Genomic DNA, 25,429 nt, shown 5'->3' with positions numbered 1-25,429 from the left:
ACTACTTATTAGTACTTGGGTGTTTGCAAAGTATGCAAAAGATATTTACAAAGTGAAGTGAAACAAACTAAATATGTCCTTTCCTTGTACTCTAAAAGAAGAAGCAAAACAACTTCTTAAATCTTAAATTTTTCTCTATAGAAGTCACTGAATAAAAGAAAATCAGGAAAACTTTGCGATGATCAGCAGATCCACCTGGATCGCTTTATTTATTTTTTTCTTTTACATCACCATTTTCATCATCATCATCATCATCATCATCATCATTATTTTTCTTTATTTTCCAGATGATTTTTTTTTCAATTTGTATTACTATCACTTTAATCATGGAAATCTGTTAAATCATTGCACAATTTGTTCTCAAAATGTACACATACAGTAGCGTATTTGAATGACCATTTTCAATGTTTCATATTTACTTTTAAAACTAGTTCAAATGAAGTCAAGAAGGAACAGAACATGTACATACATTTATCCAATACATACCTAAAGAAAATAAATAGTTATTGTAAAAAATAAAAAATACAACTGAAAAAAATACACACATTTTACAAATTGATCCCCAGGCTCCCACCCCTGTAGGTTTATCATACAGATATATATTTTTTAACGACACCTCATATCATCTTCACTACCAAAAAAATGTTTTTAGGTCATTGTCATTTGTTTGACATGCATCGTAAACACAGAGGCTAAAGGTTTTGTTTCCTGGGCTTCCTCGGGCTCGCCCCGACCTCATCCGGCCTCTCTCTGATCTCACCCCCACGCCCCCAGAAAGCGCTCTAAATTTCGGTTATGGCTTCTGTGTGCAATAAAATGACCGGCTTCTGTCCATCCTTCTTTTTCTTCTTCTTTTCTCCCTTTGAGTTGCTGTTTTGTCTCTCTGTTGCCTCTGCCATCATCAGGATTACCCAAGACCCTGAGCTGATGATTACAAGTCACAAACCTCGTAAAGACACCGTGGACGCTGACTGAGGATTTCGCGTTGGAGTCTGGCTTTATATTCTAAACTTAGGTACCACTTTCTAGATAGACATAGTTTCAAAATGGCTTAGAGGTTTTAATAAATGGCATTATTTCCATGTAAAACATTAATATTTATAACAATGTACAGGACACTAATGAGATACTGAATTATTAAGTGAAAGGTGAATTTTTTGGTGCAAGTTCCTGAAAAATAGATTTTTCCGGTGCATAATCGCCTCTAGAATAACCCTCCTTTCCTTTTTAATTCAGTCTTACAGTCACTAGAAAGATTATATTTGGTTAGAGGAACCGTTCACCTAAAAATCAAGCTTTCCACCGTCCAGAATGTTTGGGTGTGAGTTGCTCAGTTTTGGAGATATTGCCTGTCGATATGTGTGGCTTCTCTTGAATATAGCTGAAATTGATAAAACTCAACAAAGATCGAGTGCTATGTAGAAACTATTTTATTTGCCCAGTCTACATCCACCAATCAGAGGAACGTGTAGCTATCGAACGTTACAGCTCTGTTGAGACGAGACGCTAATGTTTGTTAGAGCTATATTCTGACATGCTGTCACTAGCAGAGGCTCTACTGTAGGTCTAGGTATAAAATGATTCTACACCAGTCTCTATACTGTAAGTGGATGTCTGTATGTAAGTAAGTAGAGACCAGATTTTTGCTACAAGAAGCTTTCTGGTTTCCATTTGCATTCAGAGTTACATTGTTAATCACATTTGAGCAGGTTTGCCTGCATGCAGATAAACAGTCTTGGCCCAGATATCTGTAGGCTACATAAAAACTTGCTGTTGCCCCAAAATGCTAAATTAGCAGACCGACCGGTAAGTGCCCAGATTGCATTTGCTCCTTTCTTTTGTTCCACACTTATAGATTATATGAAAAATAAGTAAATCTCATACCGAAGCAGAGATTGTATCACTTCTTTTCCAAACTTTAAAAAGGTTCCTACCAAAACCACAATGCTGTTGCGGAACTGTTTCCACAGTCTGAGTGGAACCCCACTGAAAGTAAAAAACAAATATCACTGGAGTGTCCTTTTAACATCAATAAAGCCAAAACTTATAAAAACCTATTAACATCTTTTTTAGAAAGTGGTACCAGCGGTAACTTAATTGACTTCCTGCCATTGACATCATGAGATCATGAACACAATGCTTCTATGGCCTTGCTACACACTGTCCCATGCAACTCTGTGCCTTTGATCTCTATAATGGACTCCCTTCAAAAGAGATTACTCATCTTATCGTCTTTCAAGGCCCCAATAGACAAGCCGTGAGGAGGGTCCCTCTGATGTGGTCGGAGCTAAATGGTGGTCTGAATTCAGACGGATTTTACTACACCACTGCAACCAACCCCTGACAGGACCATAGAAGCCAACAAAGAGCCACAATGGCTGACACTGGACACCAGCCAGCCCTTTAGTACAAAGGAGAACACCGGTGTAGTTTATGACACGTTTATGTCCACCTGGCCATTTCCCCTCCAAGTCGTCACTCAGTTTTAACACCCTCTCGGTCCTCTCCAGACTTTACGGTGAGGTTACTTTCTGTCCCGGCCCTCGTTATAAAACACCTGTTGTTGAGCAGAAGTTGTAAGGCGACACATTTACTTGTTTTCAAACTGTAAGACAATAAATGGCAGCAAGTGTTATTTTTTTCTGTAGGTAGGAAAATGAGCCCTGATATTGCCAACTCTGCTAACTTTACGTGGACAGGAATGAAGAAAGGAGAGACCTACGCAGCGCAACGGCACCGACTCTAACCGACACCGGTGTTGTCCTTTTCGCACCCTTCGCACTGAGAGAGGAAGAGCTGAGAAGGTAGTGAGAGACAGAGGGAGAAAACAGCGTATCCGTTTCAACCTTCGCAGTCTTTGCAAATACATTCATACATTCTTGATTTCCCCCTTATTTCTTTTCTTCTGTTATTGCAGAATAGTCAGACTGAAAGATTTATTTAAAGTTAAATGGTTATATTCATTGCTTCTTTCTCCGTGGATGAGCGAGAGGGTCCTCTAGTCACAATCCTGTCAGCGCCCTGGGGGGAGAGAAACAACATTACTGCCACGTCACTGCTTCTGTGGCCTCAATTCAACTCAGCTCAAAGCCCCACCAACCAACCAAACCAAGCACTTTAAAAATCCCAAACTGCAACAAACAAATACATAAAACAAATACTTCAAAAAAAAAAAGGAAGAGTTTGGACACATGTGCAAGCTATCTCTGAAGCTTAGAGGAAATGTTTGTGTCATGAAACGAATGAAACCAGACTGTTTAATTAATAAGTCGGAGGGTTCTCACCTCAGCCACTCAACAGGAGTACGTCCTCACTGAGGCAGATTCACCCCGGGCACCAGAGCTGGCTGTGTTGGAAACCGAGACACAGAGGGGGGTTATTATTATAACTGCAAAGGCTTTTAAACAGCACTGACCTTCCAGAGGCATTCCTATTAAGAGGAGGAATGAGGGAAAATAGTCTTCCTCTGTACTTTGAAGCGTCTGCTCCTTGTTATTGCCAGTTCCTCCACTGAAGGCAACACAAAATTCCACTGGCAAATTAATAGCAGAGTAGCATGAAAACAACCAACTGCCGCCTGTGCATTAGCAGCATCTTATATAACATCCGGTGTATTCTGGCTGCAGAAAAATCTTTCAGCTCAAGGCTCATTTCCAAGAATTACAAATGTAAACACACGGCTCATTTATTAAGAGGTCCACGGTACCGTTTCACCTGGGCCGACCTTGCACTGTTACCCCACTACAACCAAAGTTTTGCCCCAGTTTTTCAAATGCTCTTCATAAGGTCCTCACTCTGCTCTTCCCTCACACTGACCTTTTAAGGCAGACACCCTCCCTTCATGTTTCTTCCTGTTAAAAGGAAGTTTTAAGAAGGGTCTCCAGACCTCAAGGAGGACTTATTAGGTTTAAATGTAAGGATATGACCTTGCTATGTGTGGTTCCCTGAGATTACAAATGCAAGAATCTGGTGCTTTATAATAACCATCATTAATAAAAGTAAATTGAGCTTTGGTTTAACATCGTTAACAATGATGGATAATTAATAATGCTTACTAATTGGGTTTGTAAACAACTGCCTGGAAGTGGTTACGGTAAACCTTTAACTGATGTTTATAATACTTATTTTAAACTGTGGTTTGTTTCACTCACTGCTTTGTTTTGACTTTTATCTTCATATTTACCAGCTGTTTGGTGAGGTTTTTGAAAAGAAAATTGCATTTTGAGTAAAACATTTGAGTCTGGAGTGAGATTGGTCTCCCTGTCGTCTTCCTGTAAACCTCCAAATAGAAATCACCTTGTGTGAATCTCTGAGATTCCAGGAGCTTTGACTAAACTGCAGTAATTGGCTGCCAGGAAATGAGAACATCAAGTGTTTCGTCCTCTAAATGGTGACGCGACTCGAGGGCTGAAAAGAGCTGAACGAATCCGGAGGTGAGAGCAAATGTTTCAGAGGTCACGGGGTCATACTCACCTTCACTCTGAACCTTCCTCAGGGTAACGGAGGGTGTAGAGATGGCTGAGGCACGGAAGTTAGCAGGCAGGGTCTCGGCAGAGTCAGAGGTCACGCCCCGCAGGTCTTTCTCCCTAAACATCTTCCTCCAGGAGGGAGAGCGAGTGAATGTCTTAGTCCCATCCTGTCAGCGAGACACATGTCGTGAGCCTTAAGATGGATCCTCATGCAAACAACCTTTGTATTCTTCATGGGTATTTTGTTTTCTTTTTTTAAAGACATATTAGCATGCTCACCTCATCGGGCCGTCTCTCAGTTCCCATGGAGATGAGGGAGTTGTACTCTTGCTCCAGGAGCTGTCTGGCCTGCAGGATAGAGGTGATGGAGAGCTCGGAGATTGATGCATTTTCAGATCAGGGCTGCTCTGCTATGCTGGCATACATTAATTCTTTGAACATGATACCTATTTTATAACAATACTGTGGATTCTCATTCGATTTTCAGTGCAACAGGAACAACCTCTGCACTTAACTCCTGACGTGTCATTTTAGACATTTTTAGACATAACAGACGTAATTCTATTTGAGACAGAGAGGCTGAGAAGATCTTTTTAAAGACAGTTATTATATTACTAATTTTCTTATACATGTTTAACTAAGTGTGCAATGGTGCACCTAATTACATACGCCCTTTTTGCATACATTTCTGCAATAGCAAGAGGAATTTTGGATACAGCTACACCCAAAACCTTTGCTACAGGTACGATAGCATAACTGGGATTGCTTTGAATGTGTGTCATCATGGCAAAATGTGGCCCTACAGACTCGTACAATCGCAGTTTAGAGTACTTTGGCTTGTGTTTTGCGATGACACAACTCACACACATATATAAACATGCTGGCATTCAGGCTCATCTTCAGCAGTCAACACTACTTTTTCAATGAACACTCGGTCCACATGGGTCGTACCACACCCAACTTTGAGCTTTTTTTTTCATTGTGATCTCAACTCCAAACTTGTAAATGTTTTGGGACTGTATCTTGGAGATGTGTGACATCATTGTGTTGACTACATCTGTCCACTGACTTCCAGATAGAAAGATAAACACCAGTCAAAGTACTCAAAACTGCCTTTGCAGTAGTTCCCACTATTACAGCTGGGGAAAGGCATTTTTGCTTGGTTTTTAGGAATTTGTTGCCATATAAATAGAAATTCATCCATTATCACAAACACTTCAGGGTCACAGCAGGCCTGGAGCCTACACTGGGGGTCATAGGGTGAGAGGTGGGGTACGCACTGGACAGGTCGCCTGCCCATCATAGAGATACGGTGAACCATTTCTAACAGTGGCCAACTTTTTGGCTAATTAGCCTAAATTACATGCCTTTAGACTGCAGGAAGAGCCTGAAACACCCGAAAGGAAAGCACACAGGCACAGAGCGAATATACAAATTCCACACAGTGCCAGCTGGACCCAGAATCTTCCTTCTGTGATGCAACAGTGTTAACAATTCTGCCACTGTGCTGCCTGTTGTATAACTCAGATTAGGGTTAGGGTAAATACCACAGAACTGGCTAAACTTGTTCTGTCTAAAAATGGCAAATTATCAAAATCTAAAAAAGTTTATAGGGATCTTAAAGTGCAAAATATCTGATAAATTGTCTTGGACGTAGGAACAGACTTTGATGCAAAGACATTTCTCTTGATGTGCATTGACAATGAAATCACTACCTGTGTGTTCTGATTGGGGATCTGCAGCAGCAGGGCCAGGTCAGTGTAGTCAAATGTGTCGTCTAAAGCCAGCAGAGCCCCGTGGACGCCGCTCTCCCGGAGGTTGTCGGCGTACTCCTTCAGACCGATGCTCTGCACCCAGCACATCACACGCTCATTGGACCATACCATCACATCTAGGAAGAGAAAGGGAGGAGGTGAAAGGAAGGGAGGAGAGGCATTCATCTGCAAACAGAAAGCTGTCTGCACACTATTTTTAAATCTTTATTAAAACTGAAGTCACCTCCTTTAGTTTAATTTGGATACATAAACACATGCAGGGCTGCTCAGATTTATTAACCGTCTTCTGTAAGGGTCAGCGATCAGAGGAAATAATGAAACATTTGACTAACTGATTTATTTTCTGCACATGGACAACACAGGTCAGGCCTATCATCAGACAAACCCAGATTCGCTAATTTCCTCATCTGCATGATTCCTCTGGGGAGAAGCCAAGATGAACTGACTGTAAATGCACAACATGTGTTTTTCAAGGCGCAGCAGTGGGAGTGCGAGAGATTTGGGTTTGTTTAATGACCGAACGTGTTGACATTTATGTAATCATTATCCAGCCAAGCTAGAAGGTTGTGGCTTATAATCTCTTCTAGGTATGACGAGGAGGGGGGAAACAATGGGTGGTCTAAACACAGGAATTCCCAGGAACGTGAGAAATCAAAGAAAATAACCATTATTAAGGGTTTTTTTGTTTCACTTTTTTTTTTTACATGCCAGCGCTGATGCAAGAAAGTATTTTTATAGTTTACTTGTAAAGACTTTCCTTTTTTACATCTGCTTACTTTAAAGAGATTTGACAAAAGTTAAAAGCAGTACAGCAGCTTTCCCTGCTAAAATTCTAAAACCCCCAAACTTGTGAAGAATGGAAAGGTTTAGTCATTAAAAACTGTTTCCTAAATGTTTTAGCTTCTCAAATAGTGCATCATTTTACGGAGATTACATAATCTTATTACTCCTTTATGCAGATGATAAATTCTTATTAGTCTGGAAACCGTCCGCAGAGATGTTAGGCAGTTTGGTAAAAGGGTGCTGGCAGTGTAGACTGATGGCAGGTCAGAAACAAACATAATGTCACACTGAAACTGGGTGAAGGAGCCAAATCTGAGAAAATAATTCAGACAGAAGAAAGCTATAACTTGAACTGATCAGCCACCTATACAACATGGTGAGAAGACATTTAAAACAGATAAAATAACAGATAAAATATCCAGAGTACCAGTGCTTGTTGCTATTTCTCTGTTTTAGACAGTAAATTGTGTGGGGTTTTGCTCTTTGCTGGGTTAACAAATACTAGAATTAAAAAAACAACAACAATTAAAAACATATACTGATCAGTATCAATATAAATATAAGGTATGAATCTTTACCTCTGCCACTGCATTTTATGTTGTTGGTTTGTTCTTTATCAGAACAACTCAAAAGATTTTGCACAGATATGCATAACAGTTTTTACCAGAGGTGTGGTTTGACCCTGCTTCGAAGTTATCAAGATGGGAACCAAAGAATTCTTGAAAAGCTTCTTTACCCATGCAAGACATGGCACAATTGCATTTTGCATCATAACTTTACAAATACATCAAATTGAGCTTCATGTATGGTCTCGTTAGTCTCAATAAAATATCACAAACTTATCTGAATCCAGAGATTCGATTAGCGGATGCAGGTGATTTTCAGCCTTTGTAGAGCCATGCGGCTCGTGTTTATTTAAAACTGTATAAGGAGCTAAGATTCAAGTTCACACATAAACTCCGAATTACACTTTGATAATGCAGGTGGGAAGCGGCCTTTTCTGACACGTAAGCCAAACAGGAGATGGTACCAGTCAGACTTGTTCTCTGCTCAGGGACAGCATGTAGGAGGCTGTGAAAAGATGTATTGATGGTATTCACATCAGCTTGTTACTGCTGTGATAAGATTGATGTTCTATTGATGTTTGGTAGAAGTTAAAATGTTTACGATACCACCAGATTAGTGCGAGTTTCTATTCGAAGCTGTATTTAACCAAGACTGCTAGTTATTAGTTTGTGCTTGGTCCAGTTTGGTTCCGATGAGCTCCAGAAACACACAGGATTTCTGCCTTTCCACAAGAAAAAATGCTTTGCTTTTTAAACTTGAGCTGTGCACGGCACATGAAATAGCACAGGCAATAAAAACGGCGGTCTAACAGATCAACAAGGTGATGGTAAAAATGCAATAAAATTAATAGTCAAATAAAACAAATAACCTGCTGTTAGTAGTCACTAAGGTATGCTTTACACAGCACAAAAGCACCACATGAATAAACGAATTAGCTGCTTCTACTGGCTCGGAGAACTGTACAATACCATCCCTCCACTGGGGCGTGAAAGGTGAGATAATGGCAGAGAAACAAGGGGTCACCTTTGTTCTGGTGGGCGCTCTCCTCTCTCCTCCTCTCCAGCTCCTTGCGATCGTAATTTAGACGCTTCAGGCACATGATGCCGTAATGCAAGCTGACCCTGGGAGAGGGCAAAGAGCCAGAGGGTCAGGGGTTCAAGCAGGTTAACCGAGGAGGGCGTGTTTCCACTCTCACATGTGCTCAGAAAGCATTAACAACCCAGCACCTCTGACCCTTTCACTCCTTCAAAAGAGAACTCAGAGAAGGCCTGGAGACACACAACTGAGCTGTCAGAGTGCCATAACCATTGTCTTTTAACACCTTCAAAATTCCCTTGTCACATGCACACAAAGGTAGGAGAGTAAGAGTTTTGTAAACACGAGACGTGACAAAAGAGCATGAGTTATGAAGCCGAGCTCTACCTGTGGAAGCTGTCCACCATCTTGAGCTGTCCTCGCAGCTCTTTCTTGGTCAGGTGGTCCAGCATGCGAGCATCCACCAGGGACTCCATGAAATAGCTCCGATACTGCGGCAAGCCCAGGCTGGGCAGCCACTCGTTGCCCACCCACTCATGATTCATATCGCCATAGGCCAGTATCTGGAGGGGACAACCACAGATGAGCAACACTGATTCACGCTCGGCCTCGTATCTGATGGCGCTGCAAATGACTCACTGCTGTTAGAGATGAAATGAGTGACAAATACGCAGCATGTTGTGCGAACTTTTTTTCAAAAAGGCGCAGCTGATCCCTTACCTGATCCCAGCTGAACTCTTTCAGCTCCTGCAGAGAGAAGAGAAGAGGAAGACCAAGAGAGACAGAGCCAGAGAGAGTGATGTGGAGGTGGTGAGGGAGAGGGGTGCGGAGGTGAAGAGCAAGGTGGACGAATGGATAGATAGTGAAGGAGCAGCAGAGGAGGAAGCAGCAACAGCAGCAGCGGGAAAAGAGGACAAAAGGGAGGAACAGTGTGTTAGTGAACGGGTAATTAGTTGGAAGCAGTTCACACTGAAACGGCAACAACAGGGAGAGAAGAAGATGCTCAACACTATGGCCTGGGCCCACAGAGAGACAGAAGTACAAGGAGAGAGAGGAGAAGGGAGGGGAGAGACTCATCAACGTGATTCAGACCGGACGAGACGCTCAACATTATTCAAAATAAATAAAATAAAATAACCATGACCATAAAAGGGCAGTTTGTCAGACAGAGACAGGACGGCTGGGGCACTAACCGGGGGCTTGGTGGCGGCGTTCAGAGACTCCATCTCTGCGTGGGTCATCCACACGTTACTGGTAGACTGCAGTTATGTGAACAAAAGAAGCGAAGCAGTGAGATAAAAGATTACAAAAAATGCACACACACCACACTTCACTGCCTGTCTACAGCAATGAGTCAACACTCGAACATTTTCGCGATGCCAAAACAGCCACATCAAAAGATGTCAGCCAACCACAACAGAAGACTCATTGCCATGGTGATTTCCACGAACAAGAGGTTCGATGGGCTTATGTGAACCGATAACTAATGAATCTGCTCAGCCTGTTGGGCAAAATTGCACGATTGATCATCTTCCGCATTTCACCGTATCATTAATATGATTTCTACTGTAAATAGAGAGGAAGCCAAACGCAGAAAAGGGAAAGCCAAGAAAAACCAAAATCTGCCATTTGTTAAAAGCTCCAAAGCAGACGCCTTAAAGAAGATGGCTTTCAGCTATTTTTCACTCTATCTTCCTTGAGGAAGCGGAGGAAAAAACAGTGCCACAAATGCATGTGCGTGCAGCACTTTTACTACATTTTTCAACATCTGGTTTGTCTTTGTTGCTGAGGGAGAGGGCAAAGTTTTTGTTGCCAATGTTTTCCAGATGACAAAGGTGAACCCCGTCACTCCCAGCAGAGCCTATTTCCATTCATATCTTTATCATTTTGGACATTTATCACGTGTAGAATAGGCTTCATGTTTGTTAGCATTCATTTTTATCTGCATCTGTTTTCTTTCTTTCTCTTTCTAATCCTACATCCTACATGTCATGTGCCCCAACAGGCTATTTCTATTACATCATTCCTTATTAATATCACATATTCCAGGTCACATTTTAATTTTATGACTAGCGACTGTGACATTTGGCGCTAATTATGTGGCCTTCACAGAGACTATAATCTGATAATTTGTGCCAGTCTCTAAACAACAAACATCTGGCTCAACATTTACCTCAGACTTTAAATATGGATGCGGCAAGGCGCTACTCTGAGCAAAAAGTCTATACTCAGCAGAAAGATAGATATCCGTCCCAAATGAATACATAAATCGACATATGAAGGCGTTTAAGGTCTTAGTGTGCTCTAATTAAAGGCTTCTTTACCTTTAATTCTAGGGGGAAGCTGTCTAGACTGGGATCTTTTTATCATGAGAAAATATTCATTCTTTAAGGTAAATGAGAGTTTTAAAATAGGGCTTATAAGTTTGGAGGTCCCCCCCTTTAGCCTCTAGGAGCAGGGACCCCCTACAAGATCGAACATTTTCCAATGACCCACTCATAATCCTAGATATTAGGCACATACATCTGCAGTTTCATAAGCCATTGGACCTAACTGGATTCGAAAACCCACAGCCTAAACGACTCCCATCTGTAGATATTACCAAGTTTTATGGAAGTTCTGCAAAAATGAACAAAATCCAATCTATTTATCCGTCATGCTGTGCGAAAAAGTCTAATTCTCGGGAGAAGCAGGAGGCATAAGTAATTTCACCTCTCACACTACCGTTCATGTTCCTGCTGTATATTTCTTTTGCTTTTCATTTACACGTTCATTCATTGTTTGGTCACATTTAGGTGACCAACATCACTCGAATATGTTTGATCACCGTTTGGGTTAAAGCGCAAAGTTGCGGCTTCGTGAAGCTCTGTTTTCTTGGTTACCATGGTGATGTACTTACTCTGTAAACATATGTGGTGCAGACATGAAACATATTTTGAAATGAAATACGTCCGTTTCAAAGCTGTGCTGACGGCATGGAAAAAAGGGCTTGGGTTTTTGTGACTATTTCATATAATGCCATCAGGTAGATATGCTTTTTTTATGTACCAGAGCATTTTATAATTTATAGCTAATAATTTTGTGCTCCCCTTGGCTATGGACTTGTTAAATGTATGTGCAGTTTCAGAGTCTCACAGAGCGAGTGCTGGCTGGGGCAGACGGGCTGGTGAGGGACACCATCTCCTGGATGGCCAGCCGCAGTTTGAGGCGGTGCAGCGGGTTGCTGATGCCGATCTCCCTCTGGATCTCCGTGTCGGACAGGTTGGCCATGATCGCGCCGCTCTTCACGTTGGCACGGCATGCGGCGACGTACCAAGCTGGCATTCCCACCCACAGCTAGAAGGAGGCAAGGAGTGGATTAAATCAAGATGAAAGTTTCATTTAGATCTCAGTTCTATGATCACCTACCTCTAACCACGACACAACAGTAGGTCCATCCCAAGATGCAAAAGGAAGTCCTTGGCGACATGCTTCTTCCAGCAGCTCATGCCTGATAAGAGATTTAACAGAGAGATTTCTTATTTGGTGCTGTCCGATTAAAAGATCAAAATATGAAACGCACAGCATATAATTCACTGACTTCTTCTTGCTGCGGCGGTCTTTATCTGCTGGACCAAGAGTTCCCGTCTTATTCATTCCCATTGGGTCTCCAGATGCCAGGTCTTCAGAGGGTGTAGATGCTGGGAAACATACAGTGATGTCAAAGATTGCAAGAACTAGATAAGAACACTTTTCTGGCTCCGAATTCACCGAGCCAATAAAGTGTTTAGATGTAAATGCTGACAGCATGGATTACTCATGCTCAGTCAGTCCCTCCCTTATCTTTTATCAGTTTACCAAGAGAAACAGATCCATCCCGTCCAGGTTGGCCCATCCTTCCTTTTTCCTTCTTCCCAAAAAGCCGGCCGATGGAAGACTTGATGCTTTTCTTCTTGCTGGCCTTGTGGAGTGAATCTTGGCTGCTGTTGGTGCTGCTGCCATCTGCCGAGAGACTGAAGGAGAGACAAAGAAAGTAACTAAAGTTGGAAAAACAAATACACATTGAAAGCATCACGCTTGAATGCGCAGCCGTCTTACCTGCGAAACTCTCTGGGGTCATCGAGCATCGCGCCCGGATGGGTGAGGGCCATCCTGTCCAATCGCAGCGCACGAGGAGTGGGAGGAGGTGTAGAGTCAAGAAGAGCGAGGGATCGGTCATCATCTTTGCTGTTCTGGAATATAAAATGTAAATTGTATAATTTGCAGTAGATGCAAACACAAAAATCATAATTTTATGGATGATGTGAGCTCTGCTCTGCTTAAATGTTTTGTCTGTAAATTAAAAAAATATTAGCTACTATATTCTAAGTATGTTTTTTACCTGTTGTAGCATCATTATTAATATTGCCAAGCCACAACTGTGACTGAGACTGGCCGAAACAGATTTCTTACATTTTTGCTGGATTCTAAAGTCAAATATGACTCCATTTGTTTGACAGCTAAAGCTTGGCCCAAATTAAGTCACACGACAGAACAACGACGCCAAGCACAGCAGCAAATCCACAAAAAGAATCTACACCAAAACAGAAAAGACCGAGCCGGAGCTCAGAATGAAATGCTGTGGTGGTATCCTAAGAGCGCTGTGCTTAAATGAATGCAAACCAATATTGAGAATAAGCAACATTAATGCACAACAATGTGAGAGACTAATAAAGGCACACAGAAACTGATCACTTCATGAATACTTTAGGTTATTGCTGCTAGAAGTGGTTCTACAAGCTGCTGAATCATGGAGTGTATTTTTTCACAGGACTGCACGCAGCACGGTGAAAACCTTGTTATTTACGTGACTGTAGGTCCCAACAATAAGATTCATCTTAGCCACAAATTGCTCGATTTAGACTGAATAAAACGTTTGAAATTTTGCCTTCGAATGATTTCTGACTGCGACGTAACGGCACAAAATATATCCATTTCTAACAACTTGTCTGAAGCTGTCAGTGTCTTTCTGTGTGTTATACTCGAGAAAGTCAACTTCAGACGCTGTCCAGACCTGATTCTCTCAACTCTGTCCAACAATGATGCACGTAAACAACTAAAAAATGGAAAAAGGGGACAACAGCAAGCCCTGCTTTGAAAAACATGAGCAAAATCTACTAATCAACAACTGTTATATTAATATATCCTATTTGTTTAGAAATGTAATCCTTTTCCTGTTTTTTTTTTTACCAAATAGTTAAAAATTGAGATTAATGCAAGAGGAGTTCTTTGATTTTACAAGTTTAGTTGCACAGCTCACCTTTATGACGTGAAGAGGAGCCGAAGCCGACTAGGTTTCCTGCTACAGCCTTAAAAGAGTTATTTTCCTTGGCTTACATCCAGCTTCCTAACTGTAACCAATCTTGCCATTCTCACTGAACGCCTACATAAACATGATCAATTTTCAAAATCACCACTGACAGCTTGCTTTTTGTTTATTGCACCATTACTTGTAATCTATCTGCCCGTTGCTGGAACCTTCATACCGCACCACGAGTCACTTAAATCAAACTTTCCCAATCTGACATTGTTGCCGCTGAAGAATAACTAAACTTCTTGACCCCATCTGCGTGATTACTTATACTTTATTTAAATGACTCACTGTCTGGAGGAGCTGTCTGCATAAACAGGGAGGCTGACACCAAGGTGAGGTAAAAAGGTTAACACGAACTGAAATAGGAGTTCTTCTCTACATTCCAGTCGTACCTGTCTATCGGTCTCACGGGCAGGGGAGTGAGGCAGACGAGGGGTGGAGTGCCCGGAGCTGGGGGGAGAGGGGGAGGCCAGGGTGGAGGATGTGATGGAAGTGGGGATGAAGCCCCGTCCTGTGCTGTCTCTCCCCAGGGAAGAGGGAGGGATGGGCGGACTGTCCAAAGCCACGCTGACCCGGCTCTCGATCTCCTCGGCACGCAGCTCTGTGTTCTCCTTCTCCTCCTGGATCAATCTGGGTTTTCAGGGCAACAAACATGTGGATAATATTAGAACTCAGAAAAGGGCTCCAGAAGTGTCCTGGAGCTCTAAACAAATCAGGACAGTCTTAAAGAAGTAGTTTGACGGTTTGGAGAAAAAAAAGCTTGGTAGCGTTCTTGCTGTGAAAATTGATACCATAGTCATGAATGTATCTACAGCCAGCAGAGCAGAATTACTGGAGACAAGAAGAATCAACTCTCCTGGCTCTATCTAATAATATATCTACTGCACATATAAGCTGCGTCACTTAAGTTGGCAAATTTACTTTTCTACTTTGTGTGTTTGTGTGTGTGTAAAAAATGGCTTTGTCTAGTATTCGCCATGCTAGCTTAGCAGTTGATGGCTCTAGCTAATTATTTAATCTAGACAAATAGGCAAATTCTCCTCACTCAGACCTCTACAGGAAAGCTAATCAGTGCGTTTTCCCAAAATGTTAATTGCTGATAAGTCAAATTCAGCTGTGAACCAAACAGAACACCTTTGGGATGTGGTGAAACTGGAGATTTGCATCATGGATGTGCAACCGACAAGCGACTGTGTGATGCTATCGTGTCAATTGGACCAGAATCTCTGATGAATGTTTCCAGCGCCTTGTTGAATCTGTGCCATGAACAGAGATGGGCAATAAAGCGTTACTGTAATCCGATTACTTTTTTCGAGTAAAGTAAGAGATTACTATTGCTAAAACAGTAATTAGATTACTGTTACTTTCCCGTAAGCACTCTGCGTTACTGCGTTACTAAAACCGTGATTTTTTGCGAGAATGTCTCATGACATGACGTAAGCGAGTGCGACGTTCGTGCAACAGCTGTGTGCAGATCAACAATGGATAATATATCGAGTGCGGGAGAGAGTATGAGCGTGCAGCGTTTAAAGCGTGGAAGTACTGACCTTACTTTGAGTTTGATTCCATAAAAAGTGACAAAAACATTAGTCGTCCGCTGTTCACTGCGTGGGAAGAAAACCCTCTTTTACACCTCCGAGCAAGCACCGAGTGCGCTACCACATAATGTGAAATTCACAGATTCTTCAACTGACCGCTGCGGCACACCTGCACCAGGGCAAACCTCCGCCTACCCACTCCTGCTTTACAGGTGAAAATAGAGCAACAGGACCGCTAGTCTTTGATTTTATTTATTTTCTGCTGTGTTTTACTTGCATCTATTTGAAAGAGTGAGTGTAAACACACAAAAATATTTTATTTTATGTGCTGGAATGTGCAGAAAATAGGTTTAAATGTTAAACAAATTTCTTCCAGTCAGAGAATGTTGCATATAATTAATTTTTGCTTGATGCATAAAGTTAAAAGATTAAAACTAATAAAACAAGTTTTAAAAAGAGACTTTTCCATTTGATTACATTTGTATGATGGATTATGCAGAAAAAGTAGAATTGGGCTGAAAGATCTATCGCTTTATCACCTATTCAGGTTGTAAATCGTGTTTTTAAAAAGTAACTAAGTAACTAAGTAATTAATTACTTTTGAAAATAAGTAATCAGTAAAGTAACGGGATTACTTTTTGGGGAAGTAATCAGTAATTAGTTACTGATTACTTTTTTCAAGTAACTTGGGATCGTGGCTCAAGAGTTGGGAGTTCGCCTTGTAATCGGAAGGTTGCCGGTTCGAGCCCCGGCTTGGACAGTCTCGGTCGTTGTGTCCTTGGGCAAGACACTTCACCCGTTGCCTACTGGTGGTGGTCAGAGGGCCCGGTGGCGCCAGTGTCCGGCAGCCTCGCCTCTGTCAGTGCGCCCCAGGGTGGCTGTGGCTACAATGTAGCTTGCCATCACCAGTGTGTGAATGTGTGTGTGAATGGGTGGATGACTGGATATGTAAAGCGCTTTGGGGTCCTTAGGGACTAGTAAAAAGCGCTATATAAATACAGGCCATTTAACTTGACCAACACTGGCCATGAAGAATTCAAGCAGTTCTGAATGAAAAAGGGGGTCCACAGTTGTTAAGACTAGTTCCACCTTGAGTAGCAGCAACTGCTGCTTATGCGTCAGTGCATCCATAAACAATCTAATAATGTATTAATTCATCACTAGCAGGATCTGATTAATTCTTCCACAACTGCGTTTTCTCTTCAGGACATGTCTGAGAGGTGCTGTTATGTTTATTTTTGAGGTTGTAGCAGGTGTTGGTGTGAGTCAGTCTGCAGCATGTAGGGAGGTGTTTCTCACATTCTTACTTCTCTGAATCTCTAAGCGCTCTTGGCGTTCCTTACTTGATCTCCTTATTGATGGCCTCCAGCTGTTCCTGCAGCATGATGGCCAGGGTCTGCACATCCGTCTGTCCGCTGGGTGACAGAAGCTCGGAGCCAAACCGAGCCTCCCCGTCGTCCTCATCGTCTGAGCATCCCACATCCATGCCTGGCTGGAACCCAGTCCCAATCAGAGTGTGATCCCAATCTGAGTACTGCACACACAAAGCAAGACAGGATGATTCACTACACAACGGACATCTGATCCCATTTGCAAATACCAATCATTCAACATCAAATTGAGTTTGTAGGTATATGAAATAACCCATGTGCAGAGTGCAGCATCCAAAAAAAAAGGTTCATCTTTTGTATACAGTCTATGCTAGGAACATCTAATTTTGTGTATCTCAAATCCCATTTAGCTTATTTCTTGAGCTCCAGTGAGTCAGTGCTACAGTGTATCACTGAGCTACACCTTTTTTTTTTGTAAAAAAAAAAAAAAAAAAAGATCCCAACTTTCACTTTTAAACCTTTGAAGAGTGATTTCTGAAGCACCTTTTAAAATATCTCACCTTGGTAGTGTCCTCATGAGCAGAGCTCCAGCGGGGCCAGTGACGATTGCCTGTGCCTCCGGCAGAGGCATTACCGAAGGGATCCAGGTGAGTGGTGGAACCTGTTGGGAGGGACCCGCCTCCGTGGGAATACCTCAACTCCAGAGCACTGCCTGGCAGAGAGCGACTGGAAAAATAAAAGAAGAAATGAGACACGATAAGATGAACCCTACACACAGCAAACAAAGTGGGGTACTAAAGCATAACATGTGCCAACTCCAAAGCTGAGATACTGCAAAACGAACATATCAATGTGAAAAATTAAAATTGTCTAATAATAGAGGATTAAATTAAAAGAGCACGGAAAATGAAGATACAGCCCAACAGTAGCCAGTCGACGTACAGCTACAAGCTGTCCAAATGATGGTACCAACCTGGAATAGGAGCCCCCAGGCCTCGCTCTCAGCTGATCCAACTCCAGCTGAAGCCTTTCCAGCTCAGCGATCAGCTGATCCTGCAAATGAAAAAAAAATGGTAGAGAAAAGAGGAAAATCATGTCTGCTAGCTTAACCTGAGAATAAAACCTGGATGTATGGTCACCTTGTTTGCCAGCAGATCATCCTGGAGTTTCTTCATGTTGGACAGTTCCTCTGATAGTGCATTCTGGAGAAAAATGATAAGAAGTAATAAGAGTATGAGGGGAATTTCAGGAAAACCTTATTTGTTCTATCTGAGAAAATTAGTCTACTGTCTGCCACCAGTGTGTTTTTTTACAGGGACTCAATTTCTTGCCAGTGTTTCATTAGAATTACAGATGATCTACATATGCAGATTGCATCTACAATAACAGCAGTGCATATATAGAAATGTATGCATTAAAGCACAGATGCATGCAACTTCTTCATAACCATCTACCCATTCGGTTTCTTCTGCTTAGCCAATTCAGGGCTGCAGCTGCACTGCAGCCTATCTGAGCACTTATGAGGTGAGACATGGGGTACACCCTAGACAGGCCGCTAATTTTAAAGGGCTAACAAAAAGGAAAAAAACGACCACTCATACCTACAGTCGATTTAGAATCACCAGTTAACCTAATGTGCATTTTTTTTTAATTGTGGGAGGAAGCCAGAGTGCTTGGAGAGAAGTCTCCAGCTGGCTGTCGAATTTGAACCCCAGACATTTTACTGATTTGCTTTTTTAGCAAGAACTCAATGACCTGCATCACACAACCGCATGTGGGGAAAAGACATGCAGTTTTCGGTTAAACTGTGTCACTGGCTAACTTTGTCCGTGTTACCTGTTCACAATAAAGTATCATTTGTCACCTATAAATGTTACGTATCTCAAAATCCAGGAGTATAATTTAAAGTCTACATTTACAGCAAACTATCAATGCTACAAGTAACAGCTCAGTAAGCATCTTACCAAGTCACTGTGCTACCCTGCAAACGAAAAGCTCCACTTTTAAGCACATTCCTTTAAACCTAATCCCACCCGGAATTTATCATCAACAGGACTTTATACCTGCTGTAAAATCACAGCAGTTTACATTTAGAAAAGAAACCTTTTTGTTTGCTGATAGTGCAAATAAAGCACAGATTGTAGATAAGAGATTAACAAAAAAATCAACCACCAGGCATTTCTAATCTGGATGTTTATGTCTATTACATGTAGTAAATCTCTGTATTTATAAATTAATGAGTTCCAGGAATAATGAAAGTAAGACACAAAAAGAGCTAATGGATGTTTGAAGCACGGCTTGGGAATGTACTCAAGTTTAAACTGGTCACTTCCTGGAGGGCAGAGAATTGAGTGAAGGTACCCGAGGCCAGGAGTTAATTTGTGGGTTAAGATAATATTTACTGCAGTTAATGCAGTTCTGATTTAAAAAAATCTTTGGCTGGAAACTCTTTCTGTGGTCGGAGGCGGTCACCTTTTCTTCCAGGGCAGCCATCCTCTCCTTCAGATGGAGCTGCAGCCTCTCGTTGGACTCGGACAGCAGCTTGTCCACCGTGTCAGAGAGGCGCTTGTTGTGTTCGTCATTCATCCTCTCCCTCTGCCTCGCCTGAGGGGCAGGGTAAGCGAGATGAGCGAGAGGGAAAGATTTTTAAAAATCAGTGCAGAGGCTGAGAGAAGGGAGGGGGGGGAGGAGAGTTAATAACAGGGAATCTGCTTGACAGAGGGAGAGAGAGACAACGACTTCAATCTGAATGTGCACGGTCAAATACAGGGTTTAGAAAATTAGTGCGCCTTTGTGCAGAGTAAATCCTGACAAAAGGAAAAGAGGGGGAGGATGAAAACAGAAAGATGGAAAAGCAAGCGTGACTCACTCGCTGTAGCTCCTGGTTCTTCTCCTCCAGTTGCGCCTCCATCTGTCGCAGTCGCTCCTCAAAGTTACCATGACGCTCCTCCGCCTGAGCAATTGGAGAGCAAGGTTAGAGCCTGAATCATGTTGCAACACTAATACAAATTAACACAAAAGGAACAGCTTGTTGACTTATTCCTTCAATTAGTTACATGCCTGTACAGATCACAGTGTTACAGGAAAGTTTGTTTTCTTGTTTCTTACAGGACATTAATCTTATCCTTCCACGCCAGCCTTCCTGCCCGAACATGTAGAAGCAGTAGTTGTTGAAGAGGTTTGACTAATAAGAGCAGAGCGACTTCTATGCAAATTTTTTGGTGTGAGGAAACCATTTTTTTACGGGAATGCAAGAGGTTAACATGCATGCAATTAAATCAGTCAGTCAGGAAGAATTTTTGCGGTGTACAGTCCTTGGCGTGCTGAGCACCCAAGGATGTAATAGCTGTGCTCACTCTGTGCCCTGAGCGGGCTTTCATCTCAGCTTGTCTGATTATGTATTGCTGCCACGGCTTGATAAAATATTTGCTATTCTTCTATCTTTTGACATCTTGTGTTTTTTTTCCCCCTACACTTTATGTGGGCGTGAATGCACACAAACATGCACTTACAAATGCTCCTGCTTGCACCTGCCTGCATGTACTCACGCATGCAACTGAGTCTCTGCATTGCTGCACATTCCAGCTCGCACCAAATTTGTGCACACACATCCACGTACTAAATTTTGTCTCTAGAAAATTTTGCTGTTTAAAAAAACACGATTGGGGATAAAAAGGCTCGCAAGACTTTGGCAAACCTGTCGGATCACTCCAAAATACACCAACAAGGGTTTACTGAGGCCGATTAGGACGTACACACCTTGTTGAGTGCAGCCACTCTCTGGGCGAGCTGGGCTTCGATCTCAGGCAGCGTCTCAGCTCTCTGCAGGGTTTGCTGCAGCTTCTGTTTGGCATCATCAAGACGCTCCTGAAGCTGCCGGTTCTTCTCTTCACTCTGCAGGAAAGCGGGATGTCAGGGAGTGCAGGTGGAACTCGGACCGCAATAGAAGATTGCCGAGGGCAAAAAGACATGTTTAAAGCCGTCGGGGGGGAAGTAGAAAAGGCACTAATGATGCTCTTTCTGTGCCAATGCGAAACACAGCCAAGCTGCCAATCAGCAGCAGAGACATGAACACGCATGGAGATGAAAGGGACTGTTAACCTAACCTGTCTATGGAGTGACTCCTTGCTGGCCAGCTCGTTTTCCAGCTTATCTTTTATGTCATGGAGAGAAGTCGCCTCCCTCTGGGCACTCAGGTACCTGCAAACCAGACCCCAACAGAGACGTGAGTGGACGGGATTTTGGAAGAAAGGTCATCTTCATGTCAACTATAAAGAAATAAATCTACCAAAAATAATAAATATCCAGGGTAAATGCACACAATCCATTTATAAAATATGAGACTAAATGTTTAAATTTGCTCTGTATTCCTTAGAAAAATAAAGCTCATTTTATTAATAAAATTATTTGTTTCATCTGTGTTTTTATTCATGTATTTTGTTTCTGGGAGGGAAAGTTTATATGACATACTTCATATGAGATTTGCATGATTTTTATAAAAATGCCAATTTTAAATGGGAAAAAGATGAATTAGGGACAAAATGCAAGGAAATTTTATGAAACAAATAGATGAATTCAAAAATTAACAAAACAAAAAATAAATGGGAACAAATAGGGGGAATGAATATGCAGATAATTAAATTCATGAATGGATCCCTACATTTATACCTAATATAGTTTAGCACATTCAATAGCTCTGAATGTTCTTTTTCCATTCTACTGTTTCTGTCTTTATAGATTTTCTTCATTGCGCTTTCCATCCTGCACTTTCTCCGTGTTGATGGACGTGGAGAGAAAACACAAACCTGCGCTCTAATGTGGTGATCCTCTCTTCCATGTCTTCCCTTTGACAGAGCGCCTGTGAAAATATGTAACCACTGTGAGAAACAAATAGAAAGGCGTAAGAGAGCAAATGGTAAATTTACAAGGAGGCGTTCTCAAAAAGATAATTCACTCAGTGTGAACTGCTATTAGTTAAGGAATGATAATGACCGGTTGATAGTTATCGCTGACAGATGTCAGAAGCACCCTGTTATGTCCAACAGAAATGAGAGTGGGGGTTGGGTGGGAGGATACAGGCCGTGGCAAGAAATAAAAGTTTGCTGATTAAACTCGCTCGACTACCTCTAATTCCAAAACGCTCCACACGCCTTTCACTCAGCTGCCAGCGCACTGACTGATTAACCGGCCCACATCCATGCGAAAAATCGCCTGCAGCTCTACCAGTGACATCACGGCTACACGGTGATTTGCATGCAGCAGCAGTTGCTGCAGCCACGTAAACAAACAGCATAGTAACCACAACAAAAAAGTATGAACAACATAGCTCGGAGTGTCACACCTCCTTTAGATCCCTCTGTAGTTTCTGGTTGGTCTCCTCTGATCGGGCCAGCTCCCTCCTGGCAGACGTCAGCTGCTCCTCGATCTCGCCAACCTGACAGGAAATGAAGGATACAAGGCTAAACGGGCACACATCGTTTTCTGTCTGTTAGCATTCCAGATTTGCGATATTTTGCTTGTTTTGCTAAGAGCATTTGACCTTAGGAGCTCCTGAACCGAATACCTGTCTGCACATGAGGGCCAGTCGCTCTTTCAGTTGTCCCAACTCTGACCTCTGTCTCTCTATCTCGCCCTCTCTCTGCCTGTCAACTTCGCCGTCGTCCAGGATGGAGGACGGTCCGTTGGGAAGCCTCTGAAAGAAAAGATTTACTGTATTTAATATAAAAAGGATAAATTATGATTACTAAGAATAAAACTTCCAGAGTTTATGGGTTTTCCGGGGATTTTGCTGTCGTTTTTTTTTCCTTTAAAGCAAAAATTTCCGCTCCAGGAAGCAAAATTTAAGAACTTAAATTTGAACTCTGCAACATTTAATTGTAGTGGAGCAAAAAGTTGTATCTGCAGAAATGTAAGATAAAAATTATAATACAATATGTTTCATTTCTATATGTTAAAGTAACATTATTGTAACATCTGAAACCTAATCTTCCACTCAGAGGACTATCTTGTGACACAGTGGTTTAAAAACGTGTGAAATGCTCTATTTTTTTTTAATTCTATTAAATCGCCCAGGTTTAAAAAAATTTATATATATTGTCGGTCTGCTCTGGTTATTGAATGAGAGGTGCATGTAAATGTGCAGGTTTTACAATGTGTTCATCTTTCAAAGTGGGAGCAGGGATTTTACACAGTTTTTCTCTTTCGTTAAGCTTTTGTACATAAAAAAAGAAACAACAGTTAGTATTTTGAGTAAGTTTTCCTCGTTAACACTGTGAAATGCACAGTTTTTAAGCAATTAAGAAATCCTGTTGCAGATAGAGGGTGGGTTATATGAGAACTCATCCAATTGTGACCGTTTCACAATATTTGATAATCAGTACACTTCAACACAATACACACATCATATTGTGATATCTATGTAACCAAGGAACATAACATGTTAATAAAAACATCTCAAGCCACCATCAATTTAATGAATTAGCTCACTGATTTGACATGCAGAGATGGATGGGATTCAAACTCAGGACCTTTTTGCCTTGAGGCATCGGTGCTAACCACCAGTGCATAACTTCCTCCTTGAAGAATGACTGAAATGCTGCTTAACGGGAATAAACTGACACTGATGGCTGTAAGCTATATGACAGTTCTACTGATCTAAGAATAAACTGTATACAGTTGCTGCAATAACTGCAGCAGCTTCTGGCAATCAGTGGCACCTGATCAACGCTCCAGCTGCAGAGTGAGGAAAGATTTATGCAGCTTTAAACAGCAGCCGTTTTTATTTCCTGTACCCCCACTTTAAGATCTACGTATGCAGTCTGAGGAAAAATAGCAAAAGATAGCAAAACATGATTAAACGCTTTATTGTTAATGTTAAAAAGTTACTTGTATAACAATGAGTGTTTCTCTGATATTAAACTACAAGTGTTGAAGTCAGAGCTTTGCTTTGCAGACCCACGTGCACACTATAGACCACTCCTGCTCGTGTTTGTGCTGCGCCTCGGAAAGTAAGGAGGCCACAACAGTCAAACAGCCTCGTTGCTGTGAACAGAATGTTAAAGACAATGAAAATTCTCAGCTGTCTTTGTTTCTGCTCTTTTGTGCTTCTTTCTCTTTGTGGTGAACTCCACTGTCACTCCCTTTCTTGTGTTAGTTAACATTCCTATAATCCTTCACACTGTGTACTCAAAGACCATGCGAACAGACACAATGCGGGTCTATGAGCCTAGCTACAGATGGTCAGCACGGGAAACCTTCTATACGCTAACAACACAGCGGTTTGTAATGTCAGCCATGTTTTTTCAGCTTTGATCTGCTGCATGCAGAGAGTATATATGTGTTGCTGTGACAATATCACAGGTCAGTATGAACACAACTCTAAAACCAACTTGTTTTCTGTCCTCTACAATAAACTAACTGTGCTTTATGATCTGTATGTACAGTTATTGCCTATGAAATGCGCTCGATTACCTCTTTGCCGTTGTCTAGTCCTTGCTGGCGTCGTTTGATTTGCTCCCTTAAAGAGAGAACCTAAAAACAAGGCAAAGAGAATCATCAAAGAGGCCCCATCTGTAATTATCTTCTATTTCTAATTTGAAAAGAAAACTAAGTGGGAGGGAAACAGGGACTCACCTCTTGGGAGGAAGACTGTAGCTCCTCCTCCAGGACCGACACGCGCTCCAGAGCTACCCGTAGCCTTTCACGCACTTTCTCATCCAGAGCTTTGTGATGCTCGAACAAGGACTTGAGGGCCTTTAGGACCTCCACCTCACTAGAGACCCCGGCCGGAGACTGGGCCTGCCTCTTCACCACGGTCATCCTCAGGCTGCGCTCATGGCGGGACACCAGGCACTCCAGATGTTCGAGCAGCAGCTGGAAACACATGTGGTTCACATGCAGTAAAAGCTCACCACAGTGCGCCTCTGATATGTCTCAGAGGATTACGTTTTCTCGTGTGAAGTCTTTCAAAAAAGGCGAGGTTGCATGCCAGGATCAGAGGAGAGCATAACGCAAAACAGACATGGAAGTGTACTGACTCGTGTGTTGTTCCTCTCTGCCTTCAGCTCCGCGATCTCCTCCTCTCTCTCCAGCAGCTGTTCCCGGCAGAGGTTCAGCTCTTTGGTCAGCACTGCAAACTCCTGCAAGGTCACAAGAGGGTGCTATTATTGACTGAACAGTGCTGCTGCTGCATGAGGTCATGAGTGCAGGTTAGACATACTGATCACACACACACACACACTGCTTTACCTCTCATTCATCCAAGAATGATTACAGAAAGGTCAAGCAGGTGGGACGAACGGGTGGAAGTTCAAATTCAGTCAGGAAATGTGTGACAGCTGATTTACATTGAAGCTGCAAGGTTTTCTTTTATTTTAAAGATGCTTTGCAAATAAGACATGAATCTGCTTCTGCTTCTCCATCAGACACCAAAAAATGTAGTGAGGAGAAAATGTAACTCCACGTTAATGAGGCTGGATAAGTCTTCTAGCTTTAGCCAATTTTATATATATCTATATATATCCATATCTATATCTATCTATCTATCTATCTATCTATCTATCTATCTATCTATCTATCTATCTATCTATCTATCTATCTA

The 25,429-nt window shown here is 42.0% G+C and overlaps 1 protein-coding gene and 1 long non-coding RNA gene across 3 annotated transcripts in view; one reads left to right on the top strand and one right to left on the bottom strand.

Moving 5' to 3' along the window:
* Positions 1-172: 172 nt before the first annotated feature.
* The window catches only part of ppfia3 (PTPRF interacting protein alpha 3), a 34,254-nt gene continuing 8,997 nt past the window's right edge, over positions 173-25,429 (bottom strand). Inside the window, exons 3-31 of one of the 2 annotated variants that reach the window (XM_005921766.2) lie at positions 24,867-24,968; positions 24,463-24,702; positions 24,301-24,360; positions 22,394-22,522; positions 22,172-22,264; positions 21,636-21,688; positions 20,937-21,030; positions 20,590-20,724; positions 19,700-19,783; positions 19,303-19,434; positions 17,970-18,032; positions 17,804-17,883; positions 17,391-17,556; positions 16,843-17,033; positions 14,354-14,591; positions 12,707-12,840; positions 12,467-12,621; positions 12,210-12,309; positions 12,038-12,119; positions 11,765-11,965; positions 9,823-9,888; positions 9,350-9,376; positions 9,017-9,192; positions 8,618-8,715; positions 6,185-6,360; positions 4,749-4,817; positions 4,474-4,636; positions 3,285-3,346; positions 173-3,021 (exon numbers count right to left, since the gene is read on the bottom strand). In XM_005921766.2, coding sequence (XP_005921828.1) covers positions 3,294-3,346; positions 4,474-4,636; positions 4,749-4,817; positions 6,185-6,360; positions 8,618-8,715; positions 9,017-9,192; positions 9,350-9,376; positions 9,823-9,888; positions 11,765-11,965; positions 12,038-12,119; positions 12,210-12,309; positions 12,467-12,621; positions 12,707-12,840; positions 14,354-14,591; positions 16,843-17,033; positions 17,391-17,556; positions 17,804-17,883; positions 17,970-18,032; positions 19,303-19,434; positions 19,700-19,783; positions 20,590-20,724; positions 20,937-21,030; positions 21,636-21,688; positions 22,172-22,264; positions 22,394-22,522; positions 24,301-24,360; positions 24,463-24,702; positions 24,867-24,968 — 3,360 coding nt within the window. In that variant the 3' untranslated portion in view covers positions 173-3,021; positions 3,285-3,293. Of the gene's footprint in view, positions 3,022-3,284; positions 3,347-4,473; positions 4,637-4,748; positions 4,818-6,184; positions 6,361-8,617; positions 8,716-9,016; positions 9,193-9,349; positions 9,646-9,822; positions 9,889-11,764; positions 11,966-12,037; positions 12,120-12,209; positions 12,310-12,466; positions 12,622-12,706; positions 12,841-14,353; positions 14,592-16,842; positions 17,034-17,390; positions 17,557-17,803; positions 17,884-17,969; positions 18,033-19,302; positions 19,435-19,699; positions 19,784-20,589; positions 20,725-20,936; positions 21,031-21,635; positions 21,689-22,171; positions 22,265-22,393; positions 22,523-24,300; positions 24,361-24,462; positions 24,703-24,866; positions 24,969-25,429 lie in introns of those variants that run through there. The other variant, XM_042220647.1, reaches the window with a different exon arrangement.
* LOC121814502 lies at positions 19,678-20,270 on the top strand. The gene is made up of 2 exons (XR_006054384.1): positions 19,678-19,803; positions 19,941-20,270. It is a non-coding gene; the product is annotated as an uncharacterized LOC121814502 (long non-coding RNA).

Source organism: Haplochromis burtoni, unplaced genomic scaffold (assembly GCF_018398535.1).
Source record: "Haplochromis burtoni strain Fernald_Lab_line unplaced genomic scaffold, NCSU_Asbu1 Contig_52, whole genome shotgun sequence".
In the NCBI taxonomy this organism is placed as follows: Eukaryota; Metazoa; Chordata; class Actinopteri; order Cichliformes; family Cichlidae; genus Haplochromis; species Haplochromis burtoni.
This window is presented reverse-complemented; position numbering and strand designations above follow the sequence as displayed.